The sequence below is a fragment of the Clarias gariepinus genome, chromosome 7 (assembly GCF_024256425.1).
Source record: "Clarias gariepinus isolate MV-2021 ecotype Netherlands chromosome 7, CGAR_prim_01v2, whole genome shotgun sequence".
NCBI lineage: Eukaryota > Metazoa > Chordata > Actinopteri > Siluriformes > Clariidae > Clarias > Clarias gariepinus.
The window spans coordinates 13,714,484-13,729,917 of NC_071106.1; the positions used below are offsets into that span (position 1 = coordinate 13,714,484).

At 39.5% G+C, this 15,434-nt stretch overlaps 1 protein-coding gene across 4 annotated transcripts in view; it reads left to right on the plus strand.

Moving 5' to 3' along the window:
- srgap1a (SLIT-ROBO Rho GTPase activating protein 1a) overlaps positions 1–12,244 on the plus strand; it is an 86,038-nt gene extending 73,794 nt beyond the window's left edge. For 2 of the 4 annotated variants that reach the window (XM_053500060.1, XM_053500058.1), the window contains exons 19-22: positions 4,385–4,565; positions 4,931–5,062; positions 7,694–8,066; positions 9,529–12,244. In XM_053500060.1, the coding sequence (XP_053356035.1) occupies positions 4,385–4,565; positions 4,931–5,062; positions 7,694–8,066; positions 9,529–9,882 (1,040 nt within the window). In that variant the 3' untranslated portion in view covers positions 9,883–12,244. Of the gene's footprint in view, positions 1–4,384; positions 4,566–4,930; positions 5,063–7,690; positions 8,067–9,528 lie in introns of all 4 variants that reach the window. The other 2 variants (XM_053500059.1, XM_053500057.1) reach the window with 1 other exon arrangement.
- The last annotated feature ends 3,190 nt before the right edge of the window (positions 12,245–15,434 follow it).

Sequence of the window (15,434 nt, forward strand, 5' to 3'; positions counted from 1 at the left end):
TTGCCTCTATCCGACTCTGCGATTTCTTTAAAAAAATCGGTTTTTATACCTGATATATTTAATGATTAGCATTATTTTAGGTTGGTGCCACTAGGTTACAGTATATCGAGGTAGATTAAGAAGTCTCCTGTAAGCATGAAAAGGTTAAGGATCCTGGTTTTCTTAATGGAATTGCTTTGGAATGTGAACAGGGGATAGCTTTGGAACCATGAGTTCCTTCTTAAAGCTCAGTTCCTCCATGAAAGGTGTGTACTGTAGTGTAGTGTCCAAAAAGATTCCAATTTAGTCAAAGTTTTACAATAATTAAGCATTATCACATGAAAGGGAGTGCTGTTGTACTGAAGATATCACAGCCGTGCTGAAATTCAGCACAACAGCACAATTTTGGCTGTGATATTGCTTTTATATACCAGTTCTACAAACAGCATGTATTATCAGTTTGTTTTTGTATTTAAACAGTTATTAGACTTTTTATGGTGGATCTGGCGATCGAAAGTTAGCGTAATTAACAGAATTACAAGCCAGACTCTTCCGGAGTTAAATCCTAAAAAGCATAAAACAAAAGACTAGCTTGCCTACCAAGTAATGCCCGTGTTCAGGGGTGATTAGTTCTGTATCAGGTTCTTGTGCTATTATGCACTCATGGAATACCTCTCGTCCAATCAAATTGTTTGGTTGGAACCTACTGTTGCATAATTATGCTGACATAGTTTTTTTTTTTTTATAACATGTTCGACATGTTTATTAAAATGCTTGTGGTGAGGCAAATGTAGATTGCAACCATGATGCAACCCAGCCACAAAGGTCATAAAGGACACTGCCAAGAACTCCAACAATATAGTGTTTCTGGAAAGATTTGATAATATCCATAGTCCACAGGTTTGAGAATCAAAATCTCCACTTTATAATCCTTTATCCTGCTCATCTGTATAGCGTTTCAAAGAACCGTAGAGGAAACAGCTGTAAGAGCAACAAACCTCAAAACAATTCTCTTGAAAACAGTCATGTTTCCTGTCTTTCCGTATAGCGCTGAAGGTCTACTCGCGCTTCCATCATTTGCGGGAGCAACAATGACATCACCTGTCGCACTAATTTATTGTTAGACCACTCTACGAATCATTGGAGGGTTGTTTGAATGTCGATTTCTCATGCAAAGTGAGTTTCATATTAATGCCTTATTTCCAGACAGATCGTAAGCGTCTCGTAACGCGTGTGCCTTCAGTTCTTTATAACCAAGTTTCATTTCACTTTTTCTTTAAATAGTATTCGCTCTAATCATATTTACTAGCGAAAAAAAGCAGGCATGTAGGAGCATTAATAAGGAATTACAGGAAGTCCACACTCGATCTGGTAAACGTCATCCAGCTCAGGCGCCTGTGTCCATTCCCAACACGCCACATTTTTCATGTGTCCTATCAGGCTTTCTCCAAACACTGCCAAAAAGACGGATCTCATTTCTATGGCAACTGTAACAGCACCCAAAGCTTTATTAGCCTTACACAAGCTTTTCACTTCCAAACAGCTTCGTTAAAACTTAAACAGCATTTCACGGTGCCGCGGATGACTTTTCGCCTGTTCAGACCCCATAAGTCATAGGTATTAATTCATTTGACTCCTGATTGTGTTTGTTATAAGCTGAGTTTTTTCCCATCAGCTCCCAGAGATGTGAGCTTATTCTTACAGGTCCTGGTTCATCAGTGTCAGCTGCCACGGCCTTGCTCCGAATGTTTTTGCTCTGATGGAGTGCTGTGATGGGGTTTTCTTTCCAGAACTGACCGCCAAAGGAGTCCTCATTGCGTGTCAGACCTTACTGTAACCTTCATCCTGACAGGAATCCCTTAGGCTTACTCCAATTATCTTTGAAATGCTAGCAGTGTTATTTGTCTGTCTTTTATTAAAAATAGTTCAGGTTTGTTACTGCTATTAGTCACCAGTCAGTTCAGCCCGGGAGCCTTATGTATATACGCTGTTCGAGCTTATGGATTAGAAATAGACATTGCCAATTGCTAATTGAAATGATTTCTAATAAACTATGCCTTTATACCTATATACTCCTTTATAGCTACCTATCTAAACAACTGTTTGATCATCTTTAATATATTATATTATATTGTATTATAAAACTAAAATCGTATCCTCGTATGAAACATGCTGGAATATGTCCTTCATGTCCACCGAGTACGCGGATGACATGCAATACAGCAGTCATTCTAGACACAGCATGACGCTAGTGTCAATACATCAATATTCCATCTGTTAGTAATATGTCTCCGGGTGAGAGGTCAATAGTCCTTGGTGTTGATTTACAGTAAGTGGACACAATGCAAGTGCTGTTTGGAGTCACAGTTAAAGCTGTGTGTCTTATTTGGACCACTCCGTACGGGTCATTAGTTCCCCCTCGGTCACCCGCTAGTCCATCTGGAGGCTGGAGGCTGTGGTGAGTGCAGTGGAGCATGTTATATTTAGTTGGTGGACACTGCTGAGTTGTGGATTTTTAGCCATGAAACAATTTACTCAATATATATTCGTTTCAGATTGTTAATCTTTATATTTGGTGACTGTATAGGGAATGGTAGGATAAACACTAGGACTGGCAGTTTGATTGATTGTGTGTCGTAGCCTCAAACATCAAGAATGGATTCTTTTGTGCCATGTCTTTGTTTGTCCTCACTGATATTGAAGGTTAGCCTCCACCTGCAGTGATGATTTTGGCACTGTGTATGTGTATGTGTGCTCCATCCAGCTCGGCCCTGATGGCTCCTGATGACTCTCACCGAATCACGGCGTCTATCAGACTTAGACGATACCGAGTAGTAACAGAAAAGGGGACATATGTCCAACACATGAACATATTGATCTCCCTGCCGTCATCTTTATTAACCGACTGTCAGCCCCAGACAAAGCCTATTAATTCAGACTGAGCAAATTCCTGCCTGTCACGTCCTATCGACTGTCACTGAAAATGAGACGAGGTTTTTGTTTTTTTTCCCCTATGTGAGACAACTTATCTATTTCATGGTTTAGCCACTACCGAACTGAAACTATGCTTTTCTGTTTAAATCCTTAACCTGTTAAAACATTTCCTTAATGGATATATCACATAGTAACCATGCTGTACAATTAATAATGTGGAATGTTTGTAAGACATATCTGTTCCTGCAACCTCTTAAGTTACAAAGCTAAAAAAAAAAAGGAAATCAGATTTTTTTTTTTGTCCTAAAAACACAAAACTCTTCATCCTGACATCTTTCTCTGTATTAAAAAGCAATGACATTTGAGACTCTCTTAAAAAATTAAAAATAAATACTGTAAAAACTTCCCAATATCACTTAGAATTCTATTACTATAGAAACTATATCAAGAGCATCAATAGAGCAAGTGGTTTGTAGTCAGGAGTGAAATAATCCTTCTTTTCTTTTTCTTTTTATTGTGTCATCCTATTGCTGGCAAAAACTCTTTTGATCCTTTTGTGAAAACAAATGACCACATGGTCCTTATGTTCCATAATAATGTTTCATCAGTCATCCATTACTGTACGTGAGTGCAGAATGATCCAGATTTATGTGCCACTGTTTTGAAAGTGCAGTGGGGAGGGAAAAAAAAGTGGTTTGTTCATATTGGACTTACGAAGCACATATCTCCTAGTGAAGGTGTGTTGCACGTACCGTACGTACTGTAGCAGCAGTGGTGCTGGCGCTCAGGGACCCCCTGTCTGACTTAATGGGGTTTGGGAGATAAAGGAGCAGAGGCTATTTTTAGCCCTGCATTTCACTTGCTGGCTGAGCTGCTTCACTGCTTCATTGCTGTACATCTATGTAAGACTTCTGCGTTTTAATATTTCATGGTTATTTCTGATATCTTATGCTTGTCCTCGGTTCTTTTCCTGATTTATTCTAACTGAATTAGTTCTGTGTGGTTGCTTTGCAGGATTTTGGCTGATTATTAGTTCATAATTATTCATCATCAACAATCATAATGATATTCCACTCACGCGCTAGATGTTCTTCTGAAAAGCCGTGATGTATTAGGTTTAAGCAGCACCTAAAATGGGCCCTGATCACAGCCTGGACATGTTGCTAAAGCAACAGCTTAGGATGGGAACAGGCAGTCCTGCCAGGACCGTTGCTACTTTACATGCATCGAAGGCTTCCATGCTCTATTGAGTCCTTACATAAAGGGTCAGAGCAGGATCTCTCATCTAACTGCGTTCAAACAGTTCTGCCAATGCAGGGCCTATGTTGAATGACATTTTAACTGTTCAGATATGTCCTGTGAGGTCCGTATTCTCTCTCTAAAGGGTTTAATGGTTTATCAATAAAACACAGATACAGAAATTAGATATTTTATGTTTCATTTTATTGCATGCCTTGTATTGCCTATGCAGAGGGAGAACCAATCGAAGCCATCGCCAAGTTCGACTACGTGGGACGCTCTTCACGTGAGCTGTCCTTCAAGAAGGGGGCATCTCTGCTGCTGTACCAGCGTGCTTCTGAAGACTGGTGGGAGGGAAGACACAACGGTATTGACGGCTTGGTGCCTCACCAGTACATCGTAGTGCAGGATATGTGAGTATGACTTACTGTACATGAGCTCATACAGATAAAGCACTTTTATTTCATCTATAACTCAATTCAAACATGAAATCTGTTTTGTTTTGTTTTTTTTATGCATGGTTGGGGCCTGAGTTTGAGGGATGGCTTTACTTTTACTCCTGTCAATGTTTGTGATGTATGTGAAAGGGGGCAGATACTGTAGCACTTTCCTTCTGTCTTATTGTGCCGTGTAACACAAAATAAGCAGCAGTAAAAAAAGATGAGGTGGCTGGCTTCATGTCTGTCTGTGAGTGTCTGTCTGTCTGTGTCTGTCTGTCTGTCATGATGATGATGATGAGGCAGAGTTTTCATTGTCCTCCTGTGGCACTGTGTCTCAGGGACGATACCTTCTCGGACACACTGAGTCAGAAGGCAGACAGCGAGGGAGGCAGCGGACACGGAGGAGACGAGAAGTCCTCCAGCAGAGATCTGACCTCCCCTGCCGACAGACCTGACGCATACATCAGCAGGTGAGACGCTAAAACCCTTCACACAATAATGGAATACTTAAATACAACAGCTACCGATGGACCGATGTATCTCCGTCTCTCACTCTAAAGCTCCTTATACAATATTTATACAGATAATCAAAGTCTCTTACAGTTCTCAACAAGACCCTAATCTAATACAATATTTATTGAAAAATGTCATTTAAAAAAATCATTATACACTAACAATAAATGGAGCAATGTCCAATATACTCTAAAATCTCAAACAATGAGATAGGCGTATAATGATCAGTTGGTATCTGGTTGTTTTATAGCCCACTTAGTTTAGGTTTTTTTTTCTGTCTATTCTTTTCCCTCATTTTTTTCTCTTTTCCTTGCAACAACGTCTGCTCACTTCTAAATCATTCATTGCATTTGTCTTTATTTAGACTTTCTCATCCTTCCGCAGTAAAGTAAAAGTACATCCTGTACTTCCTTCTAAAAAAACAAGAACTCGTCACACCAAATAGCATGTAATCATAGCGATCAATCAAATCATAACATATTTTTATTTAACCCAGTGATTTCTGGTAACGTCAGCAAGGAAAGTCAGTTCGAACGCATATCAGTAACAGCTTGACCGCTCCCAGTGCTTTAGATGATCAAGTCTGCGGTCTCGGTTGTATCTCTGTGTAACGTACTGTTTAATTTGAGTTCTTTCAGAAATCAATCAGGCTTTAGACACTTTGAGATCATTGGCCTGTGTGTCGTAGAGTGTGTGAGCTTGTTTGTTCTGCATGCTCAGTTGAACTAAATGTAAACACTAAGGCAGGGTTTTGGTTTGAGGCAGCAAGAGAGATTACCTACAGTGTACAGCACCCTCTGCTGGTTATATTGTGCACCAACAAGATTTTGCAACCCTGCCACTAAACTTGTAATCAGGTGCAGATTTATTAGCACAAAAAAAAAAACAGAAAAAAGGGTTTTAGTAACTGTCTTAAATTTAAGACAGAAAATGCTTAAGGTAGTTATAGAGCAACCTAAACATATCATACAGAGTTGCCGAGACACAAATTACGTATGTACAAATCATGGCTCATTATTCGGCATGTTAAAATCGGGGTGTTTGAACATTTCCAACAATAATATGATAGAACAAATAGAATCATCCCTGTTAAATTAGAATATCATTAAAAAGTTGATTTATTTCAGTACTTCAATTCAAATTTATTATACTCGTCTATTATACACAGGGGTTGGGCAATGAAACTGAAACACTGGCCAATTTAGTGTTGGAGGTTTCATGGCTAAACTTGACCAGCCTGGTGGCCAATCTCTATTGATTGCACTTTCCACCAGTAAGAGCAGAGTGTAAAGGTTTAATTATCAGCGTAATAGCACAGTTTTGCAATGCACACAACATTCTGGATGACACATCAGTGTTCAAAAAAGGTGCATCTGTGACTAAGACAGCAAGTCTTTGTGATGTATCAAGAGCCAGGGTATCCAGGGTAATGTCAGCATACCACCAAGAAGGACAAACCACATTCAACAGGAGTAACTGTGGACGCAAGAGAAAGCTTTCTGAAATGGATGTCCGGGTGCTAAACCGGATTGTATTCAAAAAACATAAAACCACAGCTGCCCAACTCACTGCAGAATTAAATGTGCACCTCAACTCTCCTTTTTCCACTAAAACTGTTCATCAGGAGCTCCACAGGGTCAACGTACAGTACATGGCCGGACAGCCAAACCTTTGGTCACTCGTGCCAATGCCAAACGTCGGTTTCAGTGGTGCCAGCAGCAAAAATCTTGGGCTGTGGACAACCACATCCGGGAGAGTTACGGTGTGGAGAAGCCCCAAATAATTGTACCACCCAGACTGTTGCATGCCAAGAGTGAAAAAAAAAGGGTGGATAAATGATGGTTTGGGCTGCAATGTCATGTCCTCCCCTGGACCCAATACTTGTGCTAGACGGGCGCATCAGTGCCAAGGACTACTGAACCATTCTGGAGAACCATGTGGTTCAAACATTGTATCCTGAAGGCGATGCCGTGTATCAGGATGATAATGCACCAATACACACAGCGAGACTGGTCATAGAGTGGTTTGATGAACATGAAAGTGAAGTTGAACATCTCCCATGGTCTACACAGTCACCAGATCTAAATATTATTGAGCCACTTTGGGGTGTTTTGGAGGAGCGAGTCAGGAAACGTTTTCCTCCACCAGCACTCCACCATGAAGGCGATCAGTCTGTGGCACTGCTGAGGTGTTATGTTGGCCCAGGTTAAATGTGTTGTTGGGTCTGGTGTCTGGCATCTTAATTCTGTATGGGGTTTAGGTCTGAGTTTACTGGCAAATTAAGCACAAGAATACCGTGGTCCTTGATCCATAAGAACTCAAAAAAATTGTGCATTTTTTATTATTATGTTTTGTTGTGCTAAGGCTGGTACATCTTAACACCCGTGACCATGATGGAACCAGACTAAACATCACCAACTCTGTTCTTTGTGCGTCGTTTGAAGTCAGACTAAGAGCAAACCAAGATAATAATTGAGGTCAAAAAATAAATAAATAAAGGATGCAGTGAAAATTACATTCTGTTAACCGTTAAACCAAGAATGTAAAAAAGGTGTTTCAATTATCTCTTTCTTACTTTTCCCCAGTAGTCGTCACAGGAAGAGGAGTGACCCTCCAAACCGCAAGCCCCCAGCACGCCCAAGCGACGCCCACTGCATGGTCCATCCATCTCAAAGCCACGGGAGTCAGGGGAACCATGGTACTCATGGGAACCCGGCCCACGGCTCACCTGTGCTTAGCCATTACAGCCCTCGTGAGGTGGTGCGTGGCAGAGGCCCGGTGGTCACAGACAGTCCAGAGAGACGCAGGCGCACGGGTCACCCCGGCCTCTCGGGCCACAGTAGCCTCACCAACATCAGCCGCCACGAGTCTCTGAAGAAGATGGAGAGCCCCCCGATCCGCAGATCCACCTCCTCAGGCCAGTACATGGCTAGGGGTCTGGACCCGGAAAGCATCGCACAGGTCAGCGAGCGGCGGCATCCCTCACACCACGCCCTGTAACACAGTCAGTGACTGCCTCCTGCTCCTAACACACACATCCTTCTCTCTTGTGTTCTGGTTTAAAGCTGAATGGATCTGTGGAATGATATCATACAGAGCTGTCAAGTTCCAATTATCCTGACTACTATTACTTAGCAATGAGAAAATGAGATGTTCTTAGTTGTGTTAGATGAGGTTGTGTCTTGTGTCTTAATGCTTTTTTTTAATTGTTATTAAGTCATACTCAACTGTATAGCACCGTATAACCGTATGGCATAGTGGATAGCACTGTGGCCTTGCACGTCCAGGGTTTGATTACTACCTGTGTGTGTGTGTGTGTGTGTGTGTGTGTGTGTGTGTGTGTGTGTGTGTGTGTGTGTGTGTGTGTGTGCGCGTGCGCAAAAAGATTAAATAGAATCAGACTTAACATCACAAATTTTTTTCTTTTGTGGATCTTCTGAAGTCATTAGTCTACCAGAACCGCCCCAGAGCTGTTGTTGCACAAAAGGAGGAAATAATCTCTAATACATTAAGAAATGTTCAACATGTTTGCTGTGGAGTCAATCAATTTGTGTACTTGCTGTAATTTATACATTTATAAATTTATTGATCAAGACTTTGGGCCATTCTATATTTGGATCCACAGAATACTATTTTATTTGAACATAAGAGACAGTAGTAGAGTCTACTATACACAGATCAGCCACAACATTAACACTTAAATAATATTGAGTAGCAATTATAAACCAGTAAACTGATCATAGGATCATTAGCACCCAAGGCTCATTTATGTCCGCAGGGACCACAGGCCTGCCCATCTGGTCCTACTGTATCCCACAGAAAAGCCAATATAGAATAAATTGCTGAAAAAAGTCAAATCTGGCCATGATCGAAAGATATCAGAACACCCAGTGCATCACAGCCTGCTGTATATGGGGCTTAACAGGCAAAGAATTCAAGGTTGTTGATCCAGCCTCTGAATACCCCAGATCTCAGTCCGGCCAAACATCCATGAAACACACCAGGCAAACAAGTCATGCTCCAAGGGGTCCGAGCTGCCCTGGTGGCCCAAGGGGAACCTACACAATGTTTTGGGTTTTAAGGTTATGGCTGATCGGTGTATTTATATCCTGCAGTATTATAGGTGGGTTTTTCAGTATCACAATATACTTGCATTTTTGCTCTTAATTTAAATAAATGGGGTTTATGAATAAAAACCGAGACTATAAATTACTATATAATGTTGGAATGAGGATCATTTAGCCAAAGCTTTAAAAAAAAAAATGTGTGTTTTGATAGACCTATGACATTTGATTATGTTTAATCTCTATATATTGCAGTGTTTTGCAAAATAATAGTGTAGTCATTTTAACTGTACATAATTCATGATAGTGTATTGTAGACCATTTATCTCATTCTTTTTTCTCTCTCTATTTCATTCTAGGACATAGAGGAGACAATGAACACGGCTCTGAACGAGCTGCGTGAGCTGGAGAGACAGAGCTCGGCGAAGCACGCCCCTGACGTGGTGCTGGACACGCTGGAGCAGATGAAGAACTCTCCAACTACGACGAGCAGCTCTGCCGAGTCGCTGAACCGTCACCCGCTTCGTCGTAGCACCAGCTCCACCAGCGATGCCATGAGCACCTTCAAACCCGCCGTAGCCCCGCGAATGGGCGTGCAGCTCAAACCCCCTGCTCTCCGTCCTAAGCCTACGGTGGCACTGCCTAAGGGTGGTGCAGCTCAGGGTTCGGCACCACCGCCCCAGGATGCTCTCGACAAGTCCTGCACCATGTGAGCCAACCGCAGCTCAGCACTGGGAGTTTTTCATCGATTTTAACAGTTACATCTCAATATTCTGCGCCTGGAAGTGGACTGAAGAACCCACGGTTGCTATAAACAGAACTGACCGAGCATCACATCAGCCTGGTGGGTTGTTTAAGCCTCGGGACATGTACTACTAATAATTACACAGGTCAATAATAAATGCCAGAACTTTTGGTTTAAACATGTTTACCTGCCTAATCCTTCTTCCTGCATAGAAATGTGAACCTTCCTAATATGTGGTCTGCATTAAAAGCCACTCTACGATCCGATTTTTGTGCGAAACACGAACCAGTCACAACGTGTAGAAACCCAATCACGTGGTGTGACGTGATGTGCGTCTGATCATTTCTTGCATGTATATAGACCAGGTTAATTCGTGATGTAATTTTTAGTATAAGTAGATAAGGAAACTATGACTAGGTCAAGCAACTGTATTATAAACGAAAGCAACAAATCACAAAGGCTTCCTGCGTGGTTAGAGTAACTCGTTCATAGTTTACATCTAGTAGAGAAATGCTAAATGTGAATAATACAGGAACAAAGCAGGGTTTATCGTTTCTTTGTTTACAGCCTCAGGATTGTGTGGAATTTGATTTTCTTTTGTCTCCTATGGACCTGAGCCTACAGCTGATCAGTTACTAAGCAATGGATGAATGAATTGATGGATGGATGAATGAATGAATGTGGTTTACCTGTAACAAAGCAGCACTGCCGCATGAAAAACTAATCCTGTCTTTGGTGGTGTCTCAAACAAAAAGCTGCTAATTCCTTGTTCCGGTAAGCAGTTGCAAGTTGTTGTTTTTTTAACAAAAAGTAGTGTATGCATGGCTTTACTTTGAATCTTATTTTTTTTATAGTAACAGTAGTAATATGTATATACACCAATTAAAATAACATGATTCGATTAATAAGTGTTTTTTGATAGTTTTTTTTATATTTTAGTTTACATCCCATAATATTACTATCACCATGACAACAATAAAAAAACAATAGAATGAACACTGATGAAAGATATATATTTTTTTGTTATTAATAGAAAAAAAAAAACCTTCTGTATTCCGAATCAAATCTTAAGCCGTTATGATACCAATATAATCTGTCCAGTTTAGCTGCCTCAATAAACTCCACTATGCTTAATCTCCACCACGGCTCTTACAGACGGTACAGAACTTCATGGCTAATCTGTCAGATTTCTACCTGTAGAGCGATTATGAAATACGACACTTTGTAGTTATGATATGCAAAGAGCTTTTATAAGTCTTTAAAAATGACTCAAGGCAATATTTCTGTAAATTTCACCAAACAAAGGCATGAAGCCGATAGCCATGGACTCTTTGACTGTTATTATAAAATGTCAATGTCTCATCTTTATTGCTTCATGTGGTGTTCAAGTGTGGGGCCTGAATCCGTGCTCTAAATCGGTGAACTGCCTAACCTAATACTTGCATAACAATTAAAAGCTCTCAGCATCCTGAAAGTTTTTTTTATTTTTTTTGTTCAATTATTTTAACCTATGAAATGCATCCCAATTGTACAGTTAAATACACGGAGTGACCACTGAGAAAAAGTTGCACATAACAAAACCGTTTGCAAACTGGGCATATTTTACAGTACATATAGTGAGTTCATTAAAACAATGTAGGCAGACAATGGGACAGAATGGAGTGTGTGTGTGTTATTCATATTATTAATCATAAATCATACTGAATTTTAATACATACCAATGTGTTAAACCAGTGTTGTCAAGAAATAAGTAACACCTCTTGCTAATATTTCATAATGTATTTTAAACATAATTCTAATTATTTTGCCTTTCAAATGACTAACTATTAAATTGTAATTATACTGTAACACTTTAATGTAGTTTTTTTTTGTAATAAGGTGTACAGTGCATTTCAGACAGAACATGCTTTATTAGAGAGTGTATTCGTTTCAGGGTGTATTCCTGGTTCTATGCCTCTACAGGTGTACAGTAGCCGACTGCTGTTATATCAATGTGGCGGTGTTCATCTGTAGTATGGACTTGTGAAAGTGCCTTTAAATGCCGTTTTAGAGGAGCTTCAAGCCAATGTCCTCTGTGCTGTCATGCTCATCGTTCATATGTGCACAGTACACAGGAAAAGACAGTGAATGCATTATTGATCAGTAGAAGCAATCCGATACCATATACCGCTTATTCATTGTGACATTGCACTTTTATGTACAAGACTGTATATATGGCATGCAACATCCTAACATGTTATAGACCTTTTTTATTCTTATTTTGTTCTATTTTATTTGGGCAGAGCGCTGCTCTGGATCCTGTCTTTCTAATAAAGAACATAGTTTGATCAGCATGTTGTTGTTCTGTGGTTCTACCTGTTCAGTTGACTACCTGCTCAGTTGAGAAAAACTTTTCTGGTGGTTAAATGTAAGCATAAAAAAGAGAAACAAGCTAGGGAAGGGTATTATAATTTTGCATTACTTGTTTTCCAATAATTGGTGACTTACCACAGTTTAAATTGTATATAATTCTGGGCCCAACACATACCATGGGTATACAATCAGATTACATTTAGAAGAGTTTGGGGGTTAGAAGCCCTGAGCGCGGCAGCTTGTGGTGCACTGTTCTATCTAATTAATGCCTTTCTATCATGGCCATCATTGGCTTTTCTGTGGGATCGGACTGGAAAGACATGGGCATTACAGTATGTCTTATTGGTATTTAATTACATTTATGCAATTGCCAGACGCAATACTAACGTGCTCCTGTTTCCGTCATTGAATAGATCCTTACAGTGGGTTACTAGGTTCCATCAGTCAAAACACCATTGGGAATTTATTTTTTATTTTTGGCAGGGATGGCTATATTATTATAATTCATACCAAGAAATAACAACAGAAGAAACCAATGGTATTACTGATTAGACTAATGTTTAATGTCAAATTATTTCAGAGGATTAGAGATGCCACAAGTGTAAACTAATTTTAATTAATAGGCAGATTGTTATATAAATATGTATTATTATATATCTGTATATTATCTTTACCATGAATCCAGTCAGCCTACACCGTATATATTTTACCAAGATTACCAGGAGGAAAGCCAAACTGACCAGAGTTGGTTGAGCCCCAGGATGTGGGGTAACGGTGCAAAACTTATAATTATTATTATTTTCACCACAAGGTGGTCCTGTAGCACTAGCTGTCAGTTGCAAATGGTTTTGCAAAATGTTTCTGAAATTTTGCATTTTGTCAATACAGCAATTAATGCATATGACAAGAATTAATTTGGCCGAGTACCTCAGTTTCCTCCCAGAGTCCAAAGACATGCAGATTTGTTTAAATGGCGTTCACAAATTGCCTGTAGTGTGTGAATGTGAACGGTCCCTAGATAGACTACAGAGGTTCCTTGATGGATAAAGATAAAATTATACTGAACTGCATGTGGATTTTGATTAACAGTCCCTATTTCCACAACAAATCATAGGGTTTTTCCACATCCAAAAATACCCCAGTCATTGCCTCTTTATTTATTTTAGCTTTACTTACTTCATGCTTAAAACATATTACTGAGTCCAAGGTGTGTTCCTCTGTTTTCTGAATCCACCTGGATAAGCAGCTATTAAACCTCTCTTTTCCAGTAAGTATCTTGAGAAATAAAAGAAGGGTTCTGTTTGTACATCGGTCACATCTCGCTCTTTTAATGATATCTTTACGCTTCGTACACTGGAGCACCTGAAACCAGTCTCTGGAAATTTTCAGTCTGTCTAACTGTCTGTATGTCTGTATGTCTGTCCGGCCAGATGCTGTCACAGCAACACGCAAAACTGGCTGGAAAAAAATTGATGAAACTTTTGCAGAACTTACAGTAAAATTCTGTCTGAAGTTTAACCTGCACCTAATTGAAATAAAAATGTTTGAGTAAAAAAAGCAAAGTTGTGAATCGTCATGTGCCGGATATAATAATCTATTTTAAAATAGGCTACTAATAAGCTACTTGCTTAATGTAAACAAACACTAGAAAAGAGAACAAAATCTAAACTGTTTTTTTTTTTTTTTTTTACTGGGATTAGTTAATATTTTCCCCACCGACATACAGTGGTGTTCAAAATAATAGCAGTGTGTTGAAAAAAGTGAGGAAAGCTCCATATAATAACTTTAAATTTAAATCACATAAATGCATTGGACACCCTGCACATTCTATTCTGAATCACAACATGAAGAAAAATGTTCTAAATGTATTATTAGTTTAATGTAAGTGAAAAAAAACAAATATTAGTCTGTTAAAAAAAAATAGCAGTATGGAGTTTAATTAGAGAGGTAAATTATTCTGTGAAAAACAGGTGTCATTTAAGTTCCCCTTATTCAAGGATAAATGCAGAAAAGGTTGTCCTGTGCATTTCTCTCTAAAAATCAGAGTAAAATGGGTCGCCCAGACATTGTTCAGAAAAACAGCGTACTTTGATTCAAAAGTTGATTAGAGATGGGAGAAGTGCAGAAAGTGATGGGCTGCTCTGCTAAAATGAGACCAAATCATTTTTAAGCTTTAAAATGGAGATCAAAACCAGAAAGACGTGGAAGAAAACGGAAAACTACCATTGGAATGGATCGAAGAATAACAAAAGTGACTCAAAGAACAACGAAAGTTACCTGTTAGTACTGTTATTATTAGAAGACGGCTATGTGAATTCAAGCTATCAGCAAGAAGCTCCCACAAAGTCCCATTGTTGAAAAAAAGACATGCTGAAGAGGTTACAGTTTGCCAAAGAACACATTGACTGGCCTAAAGAGAAATGGCGCAATATTTTGTTGACAGATGAAAGCAAAATTGTTCTTTTCGGATCAAGAGGCTGCAGACAGTTTGTCAGGTGACCTTCAAACACTGAATTCAAGCCACAGTACACTGTGAAGACAGTGAAGCATGGAGGGACAAGCATCATGATATGGGGATGCTTCTCTTACTATGGTGTTGGGCCTATTTATCACATTTCAGGGATCATGGATCAATTTGAGTACATCAGCATATTTAAAGAGTTCATGTTGCCTTATGCCAAAGAGGCAATGCCCTTGAAATAGGTGTTTCAACAAGACAACGACCCCAAACACACCAATAAGCAAGCAGCATCTTGACTCCAGACCAACAAGATTGACGTTATGAAGTGGCCAGTCCAATCCTCAGGCCCTAATCTAATATTAAATTTGTGGCCTGACAATAAAAATGCTGATTCTGAGGCAAAACCAAGAAATGCAGAGGAATTGTGGCGTGTAGTACAATTGTCACAGCTGTGAAGCAGTTCTCAGAAACCATGGTTATACAACTAAATATTAGTTCAGAGATGCACAAGAAAGGTTAAACTTCAAGCATTTTTGTTTAAACAGTAAATTCATCACTTTATAAAGATGAGTGATGAATGACACCGCTATTTTTTTGAACAGGCTAATATTTGTTTTTCTTCACTTACATTAAACTAATAATCAATTTAGCACATTTTTCTTCATGTTGTGTTTCAGAATAGAACACGCAGGGTGTCCAATGCATTT